Source organism: Balaenoptera musculus, chromosome 3 (genome assembly GCF_009873245.2).
Source record: "Balaenoptera musculus isolate JJ_BM4_2016_0621 chromosome 3, mBalMus1.pri.v3, whole genome shotgun sequence".
In the NCBI taxonomy this organism is placed as follows: domain Eukaryota; kingdom Metazoa; phylum Chordata; class Mammalia; order Artiodactyla; family Balaenopteridae; genus Balaenoptera; species Balaenoptera musculus.
In genome coordinates this window covers 28,803-49,164 of record NC_045787.1, presented here as the reverse complement: position 1 = coordinate 49,164, position 20,362 = coordinate 28,803, and the positions used below count along the sequence as shown (strand labels likewise).

Genomic DNA, 20,362 nt, shown 5'->3' with positions numbered 1-20,362 from the left:
CATTTCTAACTGTTTCCACCTGGGCCCGCTCTCCACATGGTATAACTCACCCATTCACCAAAACCTGGCAAACCATCAAAACATCCCAAGTAGACAGGAAAGGACTGACTTCTGAAACAACTCAGGATTCCCGTTTGAAGCAAATGCACATACGGACATGGCTGGCTTCAGAACGTAGGACTGCGCCTGTTTACTTGATCATAAATCTAACCGCGGCTTAGACTGTGACAAGTGTGAACACACATTAGTGGGATGGCTGAGACAGCACTGGTGCGAAGGCATTTGATTACCATTCCGCTGCACTAAGAATCCTGTGTTATTTGGCCAACAGCAGAACTGCTTTTGCCTTATAACAACAGAAAATTTACATCTGGAAAAACATTTTAAAGCTTCACTCTTGACGAAGGATTTGTTTTCCCCGCTAAGTTTAGTAAAATTTGGGTGACATGAGAGTGACCTCGTGGCAGCAAGTTTCTCCTGCCCTGCCCCTGCAGGAGAGGACCCAGTCTCGGTGCACAGGCCCGCCCCGTGACCCTCTAACCTCGCGTGTGCTGGAGATGAGGAGACAGAGGCTGGGGCCTAGTGGGGGCCGGTCGCAGAGACTCGGGAAAGATGCCCGCTGGAAACAACCTGCTTCTCCCTCCCGGGGGCAAGCAACAGCCAAATGTCACAGCACACGGAGTTTCTTCTCACTTGGAGGCTTGTGCTGACTGAAGGATGCCAGCTGAACGGGGTGAGGGACCAGCAGGGTGCCCGTCCAGGGGCCGGCTGGCTGGAGAGATGCAGCCGAGGCTGGCCCGCTGTGCAGTGCTCACACTTTAATTCAAGTGCAGCATCCCTGGGGATGAGTGAGGCTGTGAACCCAGGATGGAGCCGCAGGCCGTCTGCAGCCATGGCAAAGCAGCCCACACATCAGGAGAGGGTCTGCAGGGGCCACCCAGGGAAGGCACCCAAGACGACAGAGTGCTGGATAGAGAGGGTCCCCAGCAGGCGGCGCACAGACCAGGTTCCGAGACCCTCCCCCACTACCCCGAACAGACATGGGCTGGCCTCTGACCCAGTGCAGCCCCTCACGTCGCGATGGGGACGGAGAGCGCGAGAAAGTCAGCGGCATCGGCACAGCCACCTTGGGGACGCCTGCCCTGCGGCCACCCCGACGACCAGGGGGCCCAGATGCCCAATCTTGTGGGTGACCCCTTGACATCTGGGTCATCACGCCCAGGGACAGTAGGGCGCGTCTAGGACACAGGATGGGGTCTTAGATGGGGTTAGGGGAAGACCGGGCAGCCAGTCCTGTGCACCCGCCTCAGCCAGGCTGGGGGGCTTCTCCAGGACACAGTCATGTCACCTTGCTCTGAAAATCCACAGTGGGCTGATGTCAGGGTGCAGAGAGCAAACAGAAGTGGGCTGGGGCACCGTCCCAGAGGCACCGTCCCTGGGTGGGTGTGGCGGGGGGGGGAGGGCAGCGGTCACAAAGGGCCCCCGTCTGGTCTGGGAGTCGGCTCCTCCGGCATCCCCATGACCAGCCCCCAGACACACCCCAGACGGCGCACAGCCTAGGATGGGACCATCTGAGCTGGGGTGCCTGTCAGCCAGGCACTTCCGCCCCAGAAATTCACCACTGTGGCCTTTGCCTCTGGCCAGATTTTGGAAATAAAAATCAGGCTGTAAGGGCGGCAGCAGGTACCCATCACGGGACACTGGAACCCTTCCGGCAGTCCGTCCGAGCAGTGGGCCTCCCCGTGGCCCACTTTCCATCAATGGCCACTTTCTCAGCCCCATCGGCGTGAATGAGGAGGCTGGCACGAAACCCACACTCCCAGGAGGGCTGCTCTGGGCAGCCGACCTGGTTACAGCCACTCAGGTACTCTTAACAGAGGTCTCCTTCCTGCAAGGGCCCAGTGGCGGCCCCCGGTGTCCTGTCCAGGGCCCCGATGGCCATCTCTGATTTCCTGTGTGCAGAGACCCAGAAACCGCCTTTGAGTCAAAGGAAACCTGTCTAGGAAGCCTGGTCCCCTTGGCTGGGCTGGTGTGCTAGCCTGTCTATACCAGAGCTGTCTGCTTCCAGCCTGCCCACACCTGGCCGCTCTACACCCGGCCCTGCTCTCCACTGGCCAGCTGCTGCGTGTTAGGGCTTCCTGGCCCTCCCGGCTGTGCAGGCTGAAGGTGCTTCTAGGCCCAAAGCTGCACAGGGAGGGAAGCGCTGGGAAGGGAAAGTGCCTGGGCCTCTTGAGGTCCGCGCTCTAGGCTCCCGGAAGAGTTCGGAGGTCACCGAAAGCATCGTGTGCCCCCATCCCGCTGGCCTCGCTTTAGAGACCCCGGGCCGTGGTGAGCAGCCGCCCCCGGCACGTGTCCAGCTCTCCTGACCCACGTTCTGACGCAATTGGCACAGGAAGCCTCCGGGAGACTCCGGATGCCGGCAGCTGGGGGGGCGGCTCCAGGGAGCCCTCGACTGCTGAGACCCTTTCTCTCTGAGTTCCACAGCCCATCCGACAGCCACCTGTTAAACCTCTCGGTTACCACTGAGCCCAGAGCGGTGACCGTGCAGGAGGAGCACGGCCTTCCTCCTCTCACTCCAATGCCTGTCCTCCCTGGAGCCCAGGGACACTGGCCCAGCTGGGACCCAGGTCTGACGCTACAGTCCCACCCAGAATCCTCAGGACCTGGGGGTGGCCTGGCTGAGCCACTGGGCCTCGTGGTGACGTCTCACGCTGGTGACAGACACCACTGTGACCTGGCCAGAGGCCCCCTCCCCATACCAGGCTATGTCCTCAGGATGCCCACGGCTGGCCCAGCTCCTTCCCTCTGTCCACACCAACACAGCCAGCAAGCCCTGCCCAGGGCAACCCTGCCCTTCACTAACTCTCAGTCTGTGGGGGAGGGGATCCCCAAAACCTGACCCCAGGGACCGAGGCCTGATCCGGGGGCAGGACGTGCAGGCGGGAGCACAGGGCAAGCAGACAGGCAAGCCCGGGGTCCAGGCTGGCCTTGCCACGGAAGCAGGGGGCAGCTGTGGGCAAGGAGTATTCCAGGGATTCCTTCTCTCTTGCTGCGATAGCCAGGTGCTATCCAGGAGCCCACAACAGGAGGACAGGATGCGGCCAGGGCCTGAGTGCCTGGGATGGGAGATGGGCAGCTGAGGGGGGGTCAGCAGAGTCCAGTGGGCCAAGGAGGGTGTCTGCGTGGGCTAGGTTCCCAGGAGGAAGTGTCCCGTGGACACCAGGGGCCGTCCTCGTGGGCACACGCCCTCCTCCAGCAGTGAGAGAGGCCGGGGCTGGAGCTGACTTTACAGCTGCTGAGATTGATAATGAGCCCGTGTGTTTAATTCCTACAGCCTGACAGAGGCAGGTCTGTGTCAGCACGTCCCAGTGGGCAGGCCCCAGAAAGTGCATATTCCAGCAGGCTGCCCACAGTCCGCAATGAGCAAATCTCAGAGGAAGCCAAGGGGACAGGACTGCGCCCCGTACCTCGGTCTTCCCACAGGCACACACACACATGCACACACACGCACACACGCGCACACACGCACACACATGCACACACGCCCACATGCACACACGCATACACTCCCACGTGCACACACATGCACACACGTGCACACACGCACACACACCCACACACATGCACACACGCCCACATGCGCACACGCATACACTCCCACGTGCACACATGCATACACGCACACACGCATGCACCCATGAGAACTGTGCCCTGCACCTTCATCTCCTCCTCACGCACAATGCACACACATGTACACACACATGCACACCCACCCTCGCCCCGCTCCTGCCATGCACCTCCCTGGACTCCGTGTCTCACTTCTGCAGTCTTGTTTTCCATCAAGATCTGCTCTGGCCGTCCTGCAGGAGGAGCCATTAGAGTGGATTTCAGCAGCGTGTGGAGCTGGCAGAGAAGAGTCGTGAGAAAACACTCTCTAATTTGAAACTTTTAAAAATGCAGTGCTAAATATTCATTACATTAAATATTAAATACTGCTTACAGATTTTTCTATCAAACTAACAACAAAAGGTATTAAAATAAATAAATATGCTAGTATTAAAATAAACAACTCTTTGTATTTAGGCCTAAAGTGTTTTTAAAATCCCAAAAGGAAAATTTCAGTCTAAAGACCAGGACCTTCATCTGAAGAAATGAGGGGGCTGGACGTGGACCTGCCCCAGTGTCTCCACACAGCAGCCTGTGCTTCCTCAGGTCACTGAAAATAATTAAGGAAGGTACCACCTTATGCTATTCCTAGCTCTTTCATATTCAAACAAGGGTCCTTAACTTTCATAGCAGTGAACAGAGCCTCTAAGAGAGCCTCTTCTCTGAGCTGCGGTTGGCTCTCCAGCCCTCCCTGTCTTTTCTGATATTAATGACTTGCGGTTTAGGACGGCCTTGCTGCAGCTGCCTCTAAGCGGAGGGCCTGGCGGAAGGAAGGTTTACAAGATCAACATTGGTGTGACCTGCCTGTCCTTGGCCCGGGAAGCAGAAGCTGGACCTCTCCATCCAGCCACCACCTTTGGACCTTTCCTGGGCCGAGGCGGCAGCATCTGCCACCTGTGGGGTGAGTCTTCTCTCCCGGCCAGTGCTCCTTGGGCCATTGTAGCTCACCTCACACCCTGCACAAATGCTTCTCGGTCTCCCTAATCCAGCGGAGCTCAGACTGCTCACTTAGCACTTAACTGTCTGCTCGTCCCGTGTCTCCAAAACCAGGGTCTGCTTTCAGCCAGTGCACCGTGCGGCCCACGCTGCCTGTTGATGGAGCTGAGTTACAGCCGCAGCATCTTTAGAAGAGAAAGGCAGAGGAATGTTGGACCAAATATTTACCGACAAAGAAGCTCGGACTCTAGAAGAGCTTAATTTACATGGAAAGATCCCTCTGGGGGACAGTCAGTCTCCAGGATGCTGGACAGAGGAAATGTGTTCCACTAAGGCACTGAGCTGGCAGAAAACAGGGCAAACCCTCTGTGGGGCTGTTGTTCAGGGACCCCTGCTTCCCTGGGGAGGACAGTGCGCCCTGCCCACCCACATCAGGTGTGGCCACGTGACAAGGAAATGTGCTGGCCGCGTGGATGCCAGTTCTGGCAGAAGCTTTGCAAGCAGGCTCGTGCCCCACCTCGAACCTTCCACGAGCCGCGCAGCACCAGAGAGGGGCCATTCCATGATTTACCTGATCACAGATAAAGTTGATGTGACGACCCCTGGGACTCAGGGTCACTGGTGACTACAGCATCCGGGGGACACCTCCCACGAGGGCGGGCAGGGCACACATCTCCACCGAGGGGCCCCCTGGACAGGTGTTCTGCAGTGCACCTGCAGGGACACAGCTGTCTCCAGAGTCCTGAGCTGGAGCTTCCTGGGTGACCGAGCCCCGAGAGGCGGGGCCGGGAGCAGAGCCTGGGGCTCTGGCCCCCGCTGTTGGCGAGGTGGTTCCGGCTGTCTGTATTTCCGGGGGCTGACCGTGTGTTCTGGAAACATCTCAGCTCTGAGTTTTTTCATCCACAGACTGTGCTTTTTCATGGTACCAACACTTTTCAGTTTCCAGGGCCAAATTAGGAGGATGCCTAAACAAAGGAACTACTTCAGGGTTCAAGCTTCAGGGCTGTACCTTCTGTAACAGGCCCTGGAGGTGAATCCAGAAAATAATAATTCCAAATAAACCCTGAAAATGTCTTCTCTGCATTTACAGATGACTTACTAAAGGTGCAACACGCCATCACCTGACTGCGGAATTCTAAAGTGAGGTTAGGGTTACAGGGGATTATGGGGTGCTGGGGATTGTTGACAACGAAAATCCATCAGCGCTGAACACGCAGCCCAGGGACTGTCCCCCCTACAGCGCGTTGGGACGGCCGCCTCTCCTGGATCGAGTGGACCGAGGCTGCACTTCCTTTTCCCTCCCCCTTCCTCAGATGCCGGAGTCCACCTGGAGCAAGGATTTCCCAGGCGGCTTGCACTCCACCAATTTCCTTTTAAACCTGATTTACGTTTTTCTCGCTTATCCCAGCGCCCAGACCGGTGAGGAGCGGTTAGGAACTTGCTGAGACGGAGCCAGTGGGTGGGGGCTGCTCTGCAGGAGGGGCTCTGGACCCTCTCCACCCCGGTGGGTCCCTGGCTTGGGTCAGGTGCGCTGAGGCGTGGGAAGGAGGCCCGACCCATGCACCTCACTCAGTCTCACGCCGTGCCTCTGTTCCCTCGGCTGCTACACAGCGTAGCGGCAAGGATGGAGGGCTGGGGCCTCAGGAGAGGCCCTGGCTATGGCAGGTGCCAGGTGCGTGTCCGACCCAGTTGGCCAGAGGCTCTCTTCCTGAGAACAAGTGGGGGAACTCCGGAATGAAACACGCCCTTTGGCCTTCGGGGCTGGAACATTCCCAGCTGCAAAGCCACAGTACTTTTTTCAACATGATTCCCTTTTCCGTTCAAGTACAACCTCATTTTCCCATCTTACTCATGTTGTAAGGTGCCTGCTTTCCTACCCAGGACTTGGCATTAAACAAAGCACACATAGAACCAACCTTAGGTTATGAAACAAAATCAAATAAACAGAACTTCTCAAGCATTCCTAAAATCAATCCTCCTTCAGAGACAGAAAGAACGTCAGAGCACCTTCCTTCAGAGGCGCGGGTCCAAGCGGCCAGAGCGGGGTGGGGCCGTTGCCCCGTCGGACGCCCCCCCATAGGAGCCGTGCCCCTCCTGCGGCTGCCGACCCGTGTCCCGAGATGCCACAACCCCAGCGGTGTGACGAGATGGTCCCTCGCAGCTCACAGCCACGTTTGCGCCTCTAACTTCTGCTGCAGGCTGCACGGCCCCGGCCCACGAGGCTGCGCTTAGTACACGATTCTGTCAGCAGCCGTCCTCTCACGCCCGTGTTGCCGCAGCTTCAGAGATTTGCTTGCTTCATCTTCCGGTGAGTTGCCCTCTACCAGACACCCTCAGACTCTTCCCCTGGGTGTTCTCCGGAGAGCTTACTGGAACGCAGCCCCCCTCGTTCTGTGACCCAGACCGAATGGCCCCTCAAAGCCTAGACTCCCTCCTGTCTGGCCCTTCACAGAAGGTGTGCGGACCCCACTCTCAGGGAGGGGACTCCTGCAAGGCCGCCGGCCGGGGGCGTGAGGACGGAGGACTGGGCAGCCCCACTCCGCTTCCTCATCCGAGTGGCATGGACCCCAGCGACTACACTGCAGCGTGGGCTCAACGGCCGCTTTCTGGGTGAAGACACGGAGGGGTGAGGGCTCTGGGAACACCACCATTCTCGGATCCAGCACTCCAGTTCCACCTCACTGACAGTGACACGTGATCCTTCATTATTTCGCTCCGGAATAGCTTTGCTCTGTGTGCTCTGAGGCTGGGCAGTCGTTGGTCTGAGCCTGGGACTGAGGGGATGGCCACCCACTGCCTCTGTCTCTGGGGGCTTCTTGATTTCTACTCATGGTCAAGTGCATGGAAAATGTCTAAAAGGAGTCAATTAAAGTCCTCAGTTATCCTTTTCTGCATCTGACAGCCTCATAAACCACCGAGAAGCTCCCAAGCTCAGGAGCTGTGAGAGTCTTGGGAGGGGTCTTTCACGCAGCATCCGTTAGACAGTGATGGATGCACATGGGAAGCCCCATCACATGTTCACTTGGTCTTTACCCAGGACAGAAGCAGCTGCAAACACGAAGTCCCAGACCAAAGCCTGCCCTGGGCTCAGGAGCGCACTGCACCAGCAGTGACCAGGGAGTGACCCCCTGCTTACCGTTCGCCTGCTGACCCCACGGTGGTCAGTCCAACAGACAAGGTCCTGCCCTCAGCACAGAGGGGAAACGGACCCACCGGGGAAGCAAAGGAAGGAAGGGCCAGAGGGGGCTGGTGTGGAGGGGCCAAGGAAGAGGAGGCTGGCCAGGTGGTGGAGGGCGTCCCCTGGCTGAGGCGAGGGCGTGTAAACGTCAACCCTGGTTCCATATCAGCTGTGGCACAGCACAAAGTCCCCGAGATTTCTGCACTTCTGGTTTCTCCATTTGTGAAATGGAAAGGTTACTATGAATCTAATTCACCAATTATTCCACAAGGTAACAATGTATTTCATCTTGAAAGGACTTCAAAGCTTTTTATTTTTTAATACAAAATGCAAACTGACAATGAAATGTTGGCTTTTAAGGCATTTTGGCTGAATTTAGTTCTTTAGTTCATTTAGTTCTTTGAAGGCGTTCGATAAAAAGTGCACAAAACTGCCATTAACCACCATCAGTCCAGATTGGTGTCCTCGTGATGAAGTACAATTTCAGCTGGAAGCAAGAGTTTTGTTCATTCTAAACCAGAAAAGATCACGTCAACTTAGAGAAATCTCCCGTAGTCTTCATTACAGCAAACCTAACTTTTCTACCCTGGGTCCTCCGTGGAGACCCAGTCCCAGCAGAGTGTGCGTGAGCTTCAAGGCCTGCAGACGAGTTTGGGCTGCTCGGCCAATGGACACCATTTGCCTCTGCAGCCATATTTACAGTTCTTTTGGAGAAAAATGGATAGGAGCCATTCTTTCCTGCTTAATTTATCTGGAAAACCCTTTGTCAGGAAAGAAAAGTGCTCTTGAAATTTGTCAGCTCAGTCACACGTGTGGCTTCTCACGTATAAAGATAAAAACTCATTTTCATCCCTCCAAGGTTTTGTTGTCCTTTTTTGTTCACATCACTGTTAAACTGAGCCAAAACAAAACACCTTCAAAAGCAAGTTCCCTTTTGTCTGAGTCCAGCTGCTTTGCGGGCGTCTGCCTGGCATCCTGTCTTCAGCCAGCACACCTGGCCTCCCTACGCCTTTCGCATGTTTCCAACAGAGAAAAAACTAATTCTAGACGACACTCAATGGACAACTGAAATTAATTTTTCTAAATTGTAGATCTGACAGCCGATTTCACCTAAATCACCAATTACATGTTTTTTTTTTTTCTTTGCTTGCTTTTCTTTTTACACTTTTGGATTACATTCCTACATAAATAAAGAAGCAGCAAGTACAGAGACGGTAAGTGGGAGTGTGATATTGTATGTTTGCACTACTAGGTTTAAAATGTTACCTAACATCTTTCCAAAGCATCCTCTGAGTGGGGACCCCCGACCACAGCTGTGACACAGCAGCCGCGAGGAAAGTTGGGAACCAGTCTGACTGGGGTTCTTCAAACAAGGGTGCAGGAACCCTGGAAGAGTGCCCCTCAGGCTGGCAGTGCTCCTTGCCTGACGGCGCCCTGAAGGTAGCTGCTACCAGGTCCTAATTTGATATTAACCGTTAAGGTAAGAAGCCCACAATGTCTGGGCTTTTACACATGGTTCCTGTGCTTTCTTAAAGGACCTCATGATTTCGCCTTAATCTTTAGTTTTGGTGGGACAGGTGAAGACTGCTGACAGTGGGCTGAGGTTGTTTGGGAATCGGGGCTGGGCCTGGGCCTGGGCTGGAGCACCTTTGTTTTTTCCAGAAGGAAGGTGGGGTGAAAGTTTCAAGCCTGCAGACGTTCTCGCAGGGAAAGCGCTACAGGGACACCTCACGAGGCCATACTGGAGTGCAGGAAGGCAGAGGCAGGTGGCAGCATGTCTAAGCAAAATTTAAGGTATTTGAGGGGAAATGCAAACTCTATATGCATGATTAGAAGAACAAAACAGATATTCTAATAAGAAACCTGTACTGTGTGTACCTGCAATGCTAAACGGTGCTTTTCATGCACCCTCCCCGCCGCCGAACTGCCCCAAGAAAGTGACCACAAAGCATAATGGTCCCAGGCACAGACAGGCAGGGCATGTGTGGCTCCTGCCATGTGAATGGGCCCTGGGTTTCCTGAGAAAGGGACCCGAGAGGGACAGAGAAGGACTCGCCAAACAAAACTGGGAGGGATGTCGGCTCTGAAGATGAAACTAACCCTGGAGCCCCAAACCACACTCTGAAAGGGCCTGGCAGGCGCTTACAACTCCTGGAATTACACAACAGGGGGAGCCCTGGGGGCAAACACAGTATAGAGGGGCGGTGCTGGTGCAAACTAGAAGCACCCAGTGGCGGCCGGGCTCAGAGCGCGAGCAGCCGGACGGGCAGAGCCGGACGAGTGCAGGCGGGGGGCTCTGCTGGGGGCTCTGCTGGGGGCCGTGTAGGCAGCATGTCTGCACAGCCTGGCTCTCGGGCGCTCACACTGGGAGTCACACACCTGGTCCAGGAGGGAGGTGGGCAAACACCTGTGCATGAGCGTTCCTCACCCACGGAGACGAACGACCCCAGGAGGTGGGGATACCCCAGTCACAGACCGGCAACCAGGGCAGGGTTTCCCACACAGTTTGGGTTTTCACCTGTGGTCAAGGCAACAGCTCTCTCTTTCTCCTCAAAGTGTTCGAATTTGGACAATAAATGATATGGCTAGTCTGCTTATAACACGTGGGTCTCCTTGAGCCCATAAGGGGGTAGCTCTCAGCTCAAGTACCGAAGTTTAACCCTGAATTTTCAGTTTGATTGGTACTGTAAATGGGTATACCACACTGAACAAAAGGAGGGAGTGAGTGAGTGTGGAGGTGAGGGAGGGTGGAGATGAGTATGGAGATGAGTGAGGCTGGAGGTGAGTGAGGGTGGAGGTGAGGCTGGAGGTGAGCAAGGGTAGAGGTGAGGATGGAGATGAGTGAGGAGTGGTTTTTTTTTTTTTTTAGTTTCCAGTTATAATTCTGTTTTAAACCAATTCAGGGTATGTTGAACCTCACTTTATCAAGACTCTGTGCTGGGTCTGCCCATCCGTTCAATGGCTCAGGAATTTGATGAGACACTAGTAAATATTTGACATCTGTGCCCTCAGAGGACAGTGTTTCAATAGCAGAAGGCCTGACCCAGGTTACTGAATCCTCACAAGGATTGGCGGGAATTCTGCAAATAATGGCAGTAAATCCAGAGTGAGGGTGGGAATGTAGCGCAGGGGTGTGTGGACTCGAGCAAGTCGCAGGGGTGTAAAAATAGCACCCCTGCATGCAAGGAAACCGGAGAAACAGTGTGTGAGGTTGGGGCCCGCACCCGGGTCTCTGATCAGTGCTGTGCAGAAGCCCCTCTCCTCCCAGAGCGGGGACCGCTATTCTCCCCCCTCACTTGCTACATTTTACTGACAGTGTTTGAATTCAAGAGGCAAAACAAATGGGCTCTGAAATATGTCACTCTGTGAACTAAGAGGGGGAAGGAAAAGGGAGAACGGAGATCAAGGGAACCCTACTCATGCAGTGCTGGGCCTGGCAGGGATGACGCACTTTGGCAGGAAGAGTGAGTGGTGTCAGTCTCCACCCAGCACCTTGCTGTAAGTGTATGAGGTTGGGGGTTAACAGAAGACCCCTGAGGCCGTCACACAGCGGTGACACCCAGGTCTGTCCTAGACCAGCCGGAGCAGGGTCCAGAGAGGAAGTCGTGCCGCCACTCGGAATGGGAGGTGCAAGACTCAGGAGGCCTTTACCAGATTTGCTCCGAACAACCACCCCTCCAGGACTCCAAAGGGAAAAGCCACGTGTAACAACGCCATCTGGGCAGCGCTCGAAGGCTGTGAGCACCTCGGAGATCTGAGCCAGCAGTGAAGAGGCTGCTGTCCTAGTATAATTCCCATGCACAGAGGTAAGCGGGCCAGAGGCCAGTGGGTGCACAGGCTGCACACAGCTCAGGTGTCCTGAGGATCCAGGGCCCAGGGAAGCACTAAGAGCGCCGCCCCTGTAGGGCGAGGGTCAGGAGACCAGGGAAGGGGTTGGGCACTGACAGCGCCCCACGCAGCCTGCCCGAGACCCCGAAACTCATGGCGGTTGTGAACCATTTGGGGTGTGGTTGGAAGGCATCTGTTTCCTCTAGCTGGGAAGAGTGTGATGGATCAAGATGGGGTGACAGGAGGGACAAAATATTAACTGATGTGAAAACACGGAAGACAAAGCTTAGGGGAATATTGAAATAAAATCTGTACTTTTTGGCAGCATGAAAGTTGGCCAATGAAAGCATCTATGAGTGTTGGCATTTCAGGATTTGAGAGGTGGGCCCTCGTTTGCCTAAGCACCATTGAAGGGGCTGCCGAAACCCACTGCAGGGTCCAGGTGCCTCTCTCCAACTGTCGGTCCAGCCTGGACCAGGTGCTCTGCTTCCTCTCCCCTTGTGGTTTGAGCAGAAATCCCATAGGAAGCACAGCGTCAGGGGACACTTCCTCCCAGGGCCCGGTCCCGATGCGCCAACCCTGTGTTTCTGCTCTTTCCTCACTCCTTACCTGTGGTCTTTCTCATGATACACTGGTCACAGAGGCACCACTCTCCTGGATCACTAAATATTTTCCACTCTCAACACCAAAGTGCATTTACGGAGTACCTACTGTGTGCTAAGCACCCTGAAGGATACAAAGATCAATGTCCTGGGCTGATAGCCTAGTAGGAGGTGTATCACAAGAAAGTGAAAACTATAGTGCTGAGGCGGGTATTATCACAGGAGGGGATGCAAGCACCTCTTGGATGCTTGATTGTACCCCAAAGACAACATGATGGAAACGTGTGAACTCTGGTATGTGTCAGACACTGCTTAAGCATTTTATACAGATTAACCTCATCACAGTCTTTCCCCAAATGGCTTTTTACCCAGTAGCTACATTTTGAAGTCTTAAACTTCTGCAGATTTCCTAGCAATTTTATATTTTGGCCTTTGACACAAACTTGTTTCTTAAAGAGGTTACTTCTTATTTCAAAATGTACATTCTTAAGATGTATTCTTGTACAATATAATGAAATTTTAAAGCAGAGTTATAAAATTTGTTCCAAATTCTCAACAAAATACTAGGAAACCAAATCTAACAGCATATTACAAGGATTATTGACCATGACCAAGTGGGATTTATCCCAGGAATGCAAGGGTGGTTCAACAATCAATCAATATAATACTCCACATTAATAGAATGAAGAAAAAACCCCTATGATCATCTCAAATGATGCTGAAAAAGCATTTGACAAACTCTAACACTTTCATGATAAAAACACCCAGAAAACTAGGAATAGAAAGGCTCTTCCTCAACATGATAAAAAGGCACTTATCAGTGCCCACAGCTAATTTCATACTCAACAGTGAAAGACCAAAAGGTTTTCCTCTAACAACAGGAACTAGGCAAGGATGCCCACTTTCTCCACTGCTATGCAACACTGCCCTGGAAGTTCTAGCCAGAGCAATTAGGCAAGAAAAAAATTAATGGCAAATTAATTTAGAAATGAAGAAGTAAAACTATCTCTATTTGCAGATGACATGATCTTATATGTAGAAAATCACAAAGAATCTACAAATAAAGCTACTAGAGCTAATAAGTGGATTCAGCAAAGTTGCAGGGTATGAGATACAAAATCAACATGCAAAAATCAGTTGTGCTTCTCTACACCAGCAATGAAGAATCCAAAAAGGAAATTAAGAAAACAATTCCATTCTATAATAGCATCTAAAAAGAATAAAATACTGAAGAATACATTTAACCCAAGAGATGAAAGACTTGTACACTGAAAACTACAAAACATTACTGGGAGAAATTAAAGAAACCTAATTAAATGGAAAAACATCCCTGGTTCATGGATTGGAAGGCTTAACATTGTTAAGATGTCAATACCATTCAAAGCGATCTACAAATTCAATGCCATTTCTATCAAACTTTCAACTGCTTTTTTTCTAGAAATGGAAAAAAAAATCTTCAAATTAATATGGAATTGCAAGGGGTCCTGAGTAGCCAAAGGAATCTTGAAAAAGAAGGACAAATTTGGAGGACTCACACTTCCTGATTTCAAAACCTGCTACGAAGCTACAGTAATCAAAATAGTGTGGTTTTGGCATAAAGACAGACACATAGACCAATGGAATAGAACTGAGGGTTCAGAAATAACCCCCCCAAACTACAGCCAACTGACTTTCAACCAGGGTTCCAAGACTATTCAATTGGGAAAAAATAAGTTCTTCAAAAAATGGTGATGGGAAAAGTGGATATCCATATACAAAATACACACACAAAAATCAACTAAAAATGAGTCAACGACCTAAATGTAAGCACTAAAGCTACAAAATTCTTAGAAGAAAACATAGGGATAAATCTTCATGACCTTGTATGTGGCATGACCTTGTATGTTTTCTTAGATACGACACCACAAGCATGAACAACGAAAGAAAAAATATATAAATTAAATTTTATCCAAATTTAAAACTTTTGTGCGTCAAAAGATACTATCAGGAAAGTAAAAGGATAGCCAACAGATGGGAGAAAATATTTGCAAATCATATATCTGTTAATTAAGAGTCTAGAGTCCAGAGTGTATAAAGAACTCTTAGAACTCAACAATAAAAAGACAAACAACTCAATTTAAAATGGGCAAAGAACGTGAATAGACATTTCTCCAAAGAAGATATACAGATGGTCAAGAAGCACATGAAAATAAGTTCAACATCAGTAGTCATTAGGGAAATGCAAACCAGAACTACAATATCACTTCATACCCACTAGGGTGACTAAAAAACTGGAAAATAAAAAGTCTTGGTGGAGCTGTGGAGAAATTGGAACCCTCATACATTGCTGGGAAAATGTAAAATGATTAGGCTGCTGTGAAAAAAAAATCTGGTGGTTCATCAAAAAGTTAAACATCGTTGGGGACTTCCCTGGTGGTCCAGTGGTTAGGACTCTGAGCTTCCACTGCAGGGGGCATGGGTTTGATCCTGGTCGGGGAACTAAGGTCCCACAAGCCACGTGGCAAGGCCAAAAAAAAAAGTTAAACACAGAATTACCATATGGCCCTGAAGTTATATACCCAATAAATGAAATAAATGAAAATATATGTACACACAAAAACCTGTAAAGACATAATCATAGCAGCATTATTCACAAACCTAAAAGATGGAAACAGTCCAATGTCCATCAACAGATAAATGCATAAACCAAATTTATGGTCCATCCATGCAATGGAATATTAAATTTTTTTAACTTTTTAAAAAATATTTATTTATTTATTTATTTTGGCCGCGCCAGGTCTTAATTGCGGCATGTGAACTCTTAGTTGCCGCATCCGTGTGGGATCTAGTTCCCCGAGCAGGGATCAAATCTGGGCCCCCTGCATTGGGAGTGTTGAGTCTTACCCACTGTGCCACCAGGGAAGTCCCCTACAATGGAATATTATTCAGCCATAAAAGGAATGAAGTTCTGATAATGCTACAACATGGATGAAACTTGAGGACATTATGTTCAGTGCAGTAAACCAATCATAAGAAGACAGATACTGTATGATTCCACTTACGCTTAGTGGTACTTAGTGTAGTCACAATCGTAAGGACAGAAAGCAGAATGGCGGTTGCCAGGCTCTGGGGGCAGGGCGGAGTGAGGAGTTATACAGTTCAATAGGTGCAGAGTTCCAGATTTACAAGACCAGGGAGTCATGGGAATGGATGGCGGTGATGGTGCACAACAGTGTGAATGTTTGTAATACCACTGAACTAAAAAATGGTTAAAATGGTAACTTTCATGCTATATGTATTTTAACACAATGAAAAGTCACATATTTTATGATTCCATTTATATGGAATATTCAGAGTAGACACATCCATAGAGACAGAGAGCACATTAGTGGTTCCAGGGGCTGAGCAGAGGGTGGAATGGGAGAAGCTGCCTAATGGGTGTGGGGTTTTGCTTTGGGGTGTAGGAATGTTCTGGAACTAGACAGAGGTGGTGGTTGCACACCATTGCGAATGTACTAAATGCCACCAGATTGTTTGATTTAAAATGGCTAAATTTGTGTCATGTGAATTTCACCTCAATTACCTGTTTTTTAAAAGAATTAGTTCCGGTACCTTCCAGAAATTGTGATGGTAGTTTCCTCCTCATTGTGGCTTTTGTTGCTCTGTGTCCCCAACAACCCTTCCACATGCTCCTCCTATTTAAACATGTGCTTTCGGGGGAGCTTATACTGGGCTTTGAGGCTCGTCTGCTCGGTTCACATCGCCGTGATTCTCTGGGTTGCCGTCTCCGGACGGGCAAGAATCAGTCTGAGAACCAAACGCTCACTCCTTACCCAGCGTGGTACTCTGGGCTGACTAAATGCTTGTTCCAGTTACCTTTTCTTCAGTCTTTTTGAATAATCCATAGGGAAACCTCTGGGACCCTTGAACTCAAGTGGAGATCATGACCTATTGATTTAGGCACTTTCACAAAGCATTTCTTTAAAAAATTCATGAATACATTGTTAAAATAGCACATAATTGTAGTTGTAATTCCTCTTCCCTGGTGATATCTTTGAGCATCAACATACCTTGAAGATAACTTCAATGAATATTTTTCCTTAGGTGATTCAATGAAAAATTATAACTCAATCCTTTTTCTCTCTTATTTGTATGAAAATCTCTCTTCCTCTCTACCACAGAGTCACAGAATAATAGCCAACATTTACTGAGCACTTACTGTATGCCAGACACTATTCTAAGAACATCGTAATACTATTATCTTCCCCATTCTAAAGATGGTGAGGTTGAGGGGCTTACCTGCCCACCCACTCAGTGGGGGAACCAGAACTGAACCCAAGCCACTGTGGCCACATAGCCTGCATCCCTAACCACCAAGCCCACTGCTTCCATCCACACTGCCCTGTGTCTCACTCTAGCCAGAGACAGAGCCCAAGAGCTCTCAGAAACTCATTCCAACCTCTTCACTCTCCGGGCGAGGCCACCTGATGGCCCGCAGCTAATTCCAAACCACTTGACAATGAAGGGAAGGGTCAACCTTTCCCATTCACTGAAAATTAATTCAGGCATTTCTTCTCTTCTGCACCGTGCACTATCATCTCCACCTCAAAAACTACATGCAAAGTTCATTCATATGCCACACCAGGTATTGCCAAGCTGTTCTCTGTAATTGCCTTGAACCTGCTTTACTATGTTGCACTTAGGCAAGTAAAGTTTCCCAGAATCAGCTGTAATCTGGCTGCTGCCTCTGAGGACGTTATTTTATTCTTAAAAATCTCAGGAATCGCGTTAGCTCAGGTCACAGGGCAAGCCCTGCATCTGTGTAGCCCCGTGAGGTTGGGACTGGGCGGGGGAGTGACAGTGAGCTTCAGAGGAGGGGATACAGTTGCCACCTTGTGACAAATACTTGTTGAGCACCTACTGTGTGCCATGCACTATTCCAGGCACCAGGGAAATACGGGGAATGAAATAAAGCCAGCGCTGCCTCGGGAAACAGGCTACTGAGGGTAGTCAGGATAAGGTGATGTCAGTTCAGATCATTGCAGGGCAGGGGGCTGCGGAGGGGGCTGCAGGCGGGATGACCCACGGGAGCTTTCTGAGGCTGATGCGTACCAGGGTTGGGGGTCCCACGTTGGGGGGCTGCAGGCAGGTGAGACTTCACCAGGGGAGGTGCACATACTCATTACCTGGCAGACTTGCACAATTTTAGTGCAGAACTTCAAATTAATTCCTGTCCCAAACTGTTGCTGGCATTAGATTTAATCCCTATCCTAGGTCTCAGAAACGTAAGTAGCTTTAAAGTCATATAAAATAAACTCACCACAAAGTGAGTTTTGCACAACCTGATTTTCTCACTTTTGGGGAAAGTTCTGTAAGGCTGGACACTTGTCTAAAAGTATCTGAAAGCTCTGTCTTTGAGAATTCGGGCCCAGGTGTGAACTGAGACACCTGGAAAGTTGTCCCAGGTATCAGGACAGAGACAGCCTTCAGCTCAGGTACATTCAGCTCTGTGATGACCTGGGTTTCCTTTCAAGGAGCGTCAACTCATCCCTTTTAAAATTAGACTCTCTGGTGCTCCGAGAGGTGGGTGGCCACAGGTTATGCTGTAAGTGAACAGACTGAAACTCCAGGAGGCTGAACCACCGGCCCAAAGGCTGACAGATAACAGGGGGTGGATGTGGGCGCACATCCAATCCGAGACCCCAGGCCTGTTCTCTGGGCACCAGGTGGAGGTCCAGAGCCTCTTCTCCACTCCCCGGGCACCTGCCCTCCTTGACCCCCTCGTAGGGTAAATGGCAACTGTGGGATGTCTTCTGCCCACAGGATCCCAGATTCCCAAGGCTTCTCAGGATCAACAGGTTCAGGGCAGGACTTGCCACCTCGCAGCCCACCCCTCCGTCCCACCACCCTCCTGACCCCTTCAGAAGTGTGCTGGGCTCTTAGATCAGACCAACTGTCTCTCTGGGATCATTTTTCTTGGCTGGACCAGTGAGCACTGGCCTGTGCACACCTGCTGAGTGCCAGGCCCTGTAAGGGGCAGAGGGATGCAGGTAAAGAAGCTGCAATCCCGAGGGAACCTCCCATGGAGAGCAGGGCAAAGAAGCCCTGTTCCGACAGGGCAAGAGGATAAATACAGAGCAGAGGCACCAGTGCCCCTGGGCACAGCCGCGTGGAGAGGAAAGCCACCGCTTCCAGGCTGCTTCTTGGCTGGGAGCCACAGGTCCCGTCGGAAGCCTGGCTTTCCACCATTTGTAGAATGGGTACCCTGTCCTGGAGGATGGCGGTTAGGGCTGGATGGCTCTATGTGACTTGATTTTTGTTCAAGCACAAAGAGAGGACACATTAGTTCTGTTTGGAAGGAGGGAGGCATGGGAACTGGGCTTGAATGATTCTCATTAAAAAAATGCCGTGATCTGGGAGTCTGGGGTCTCCTGTGTCTGCCTGGATGATACAACCTGTGAACACACATCCCAGAGAGTCTTGGGGCAAATTCAGGCCGACTTTATTTCCTTAGCCCAGCATTTTTGGGATGCTTTACAAGTAATAAAGTATTCAGGTGAGACCACGACCAGGCTCATGAACTACAGACACAAAGGTCCACATTTCACAAAGGCGATTTCAGACTAGATCTACACAGGGGCCCCTCTAACGGGATAAAACCACAGGTCACCTGCACCCAGGCCCCCAGTCCACTGGAAAGGTCAGGGCTCTGTTCTCTGTGGCCCACCTGGACAAGTCCACTTGTGATCCCAACCCAGACCACTGTTCCTGTTTGCAGACTGGATCTCAAACTGTGAGATCAAAACAGGGTGTCTCCTCAGAAGCAGAAGTGGGTGCATTATCTCCGTGGGGGACGCCCAGCCCTCCAGTACAGGGATGTGGCTCCACCAGGAATGGAAACATCTTAAGAGTCTGAAGGTGTCCACTGAGAGCAAACGGTGGCCTCTGGAGTTCCTCCTGATGCAGAGAGCCGGGAGTTGGAGGATTAGGGTCAGGAAGCCAAGCCTCACTTCTGTCCACTTTGAAATCTCTTCTCAGGACGCTGAAGCCGACCTGATGCTCAGTTGTTAATTACGCACAGTTTCAGCTACCTTCAACTTAATTGTTTAATTATGTGTTTTAAGTCTTAATTAGACACCTGAAAGTACCAGCTAAACTTTTAAAGTGAAAATGCTGTTGGGTAACAGGAGTAGAGTGTAATTACTGTACCAAAACACTCTGTAATCTAGTTCACAGGAAAAAGGGAAAGACAAACCCGACGCACTTTTTGCGAGTCACAGGAAGAAATACAAGACAGCTTCCACCACACTACTGTAGACCTGAAATCACTGTCTTGCTTACTAGGCAATGTTCATTTTTTAAATCGACTGCCTTTCCAATATGAAAGTCTATCCTGGTATTTTTTAAGTAAAAGTTCTTTGTCTTCGTGCACAAAGTTCATTGGTTTGTCCTACCAGTTTCGAGGTAATGAATAACTCAGGAACAGTCTCATTGTTGGCGACAACTTCACAAGCGTCTTTTTGTCCTAGCCCCCTCCCCTGCACTCCCTTCACACGCCAGGGATGCAAATCTGTCTTGAAAAGCATACTTCCCTCATAAATATTCATGAGGTTAAGGGAAAAGTTTGCTAACCCTCTTTTTAAGGGACCGGGAAAAGTGAAAGCTCCCTCCCGCTGCCGCAGCCCCGGCCTCAGGGCCCTCCCCACGGCCGCCGGCCATCCCCTACCTTGTTGCCCGAGCCCCGGTCGCCCCGGCCGAGCGCCGCGCTGAGAGCCATGGTGGCGCCGCCTTTGTCCCGTCCGCGGAGAGGACAGCGCTCGGAGGGCCAGCGCGCGGGGCGTGGGAAGCGCGGCGGGCGAGGGGCGGACCCTCCCGGCCGCGCCCCCTGCCCGCCTCACCCGTGGGGCGGAGGGGCGGGGCCTGGGGCCGCGGGGGACGGGGGGGGCGCTTCTCCCTCGGGGGCGCCGGGGCGAAGGCGGGAGGGGGTGTCATCCCCGGAGGCTGCTGGGCGAGGCAGGTTGGGGGCGTCGCAGCCGCGGGGTGTGGGCGGCCTTGTAGGTGCCCCGGGCCGCACCCTCACCTGGGAGAAGACCCCGCAGAGGCGGAAGGCTGGGGGCGAGCTCCTCCCTCCCCGAGCGGGGGCGGGGGCGGAACTCTGTGACTTTTGTTCTCG

General features: G+C 51.5%; 1 protein-coding gene across 1 annotated transcript in view; it reads right to left on the bottom strand.

Annotated features, from left to right (window-relative positions):
- The window catches only part of PLEKHG4B (pleckstrin homology and RhoGEF domain containing G4B), a 62,217-nt gene extending 42,203 nt beyond the window's left edge, over window positions 1–20,014 (bottom strand). Inside the window, 1 exon segment of the mRNA XM_036845871.1 lies at window positions 19,916–20,014. Coding sequence (XP_036701766.1) covers window positions 19,916–19,966 — 51 coding nt within the window. The 5' untranslated portion in view covers window positions 19,967–20,014.
- Between the last annotated feature and the right edge of the window lie 348 nt (window positions 20,015–20,362).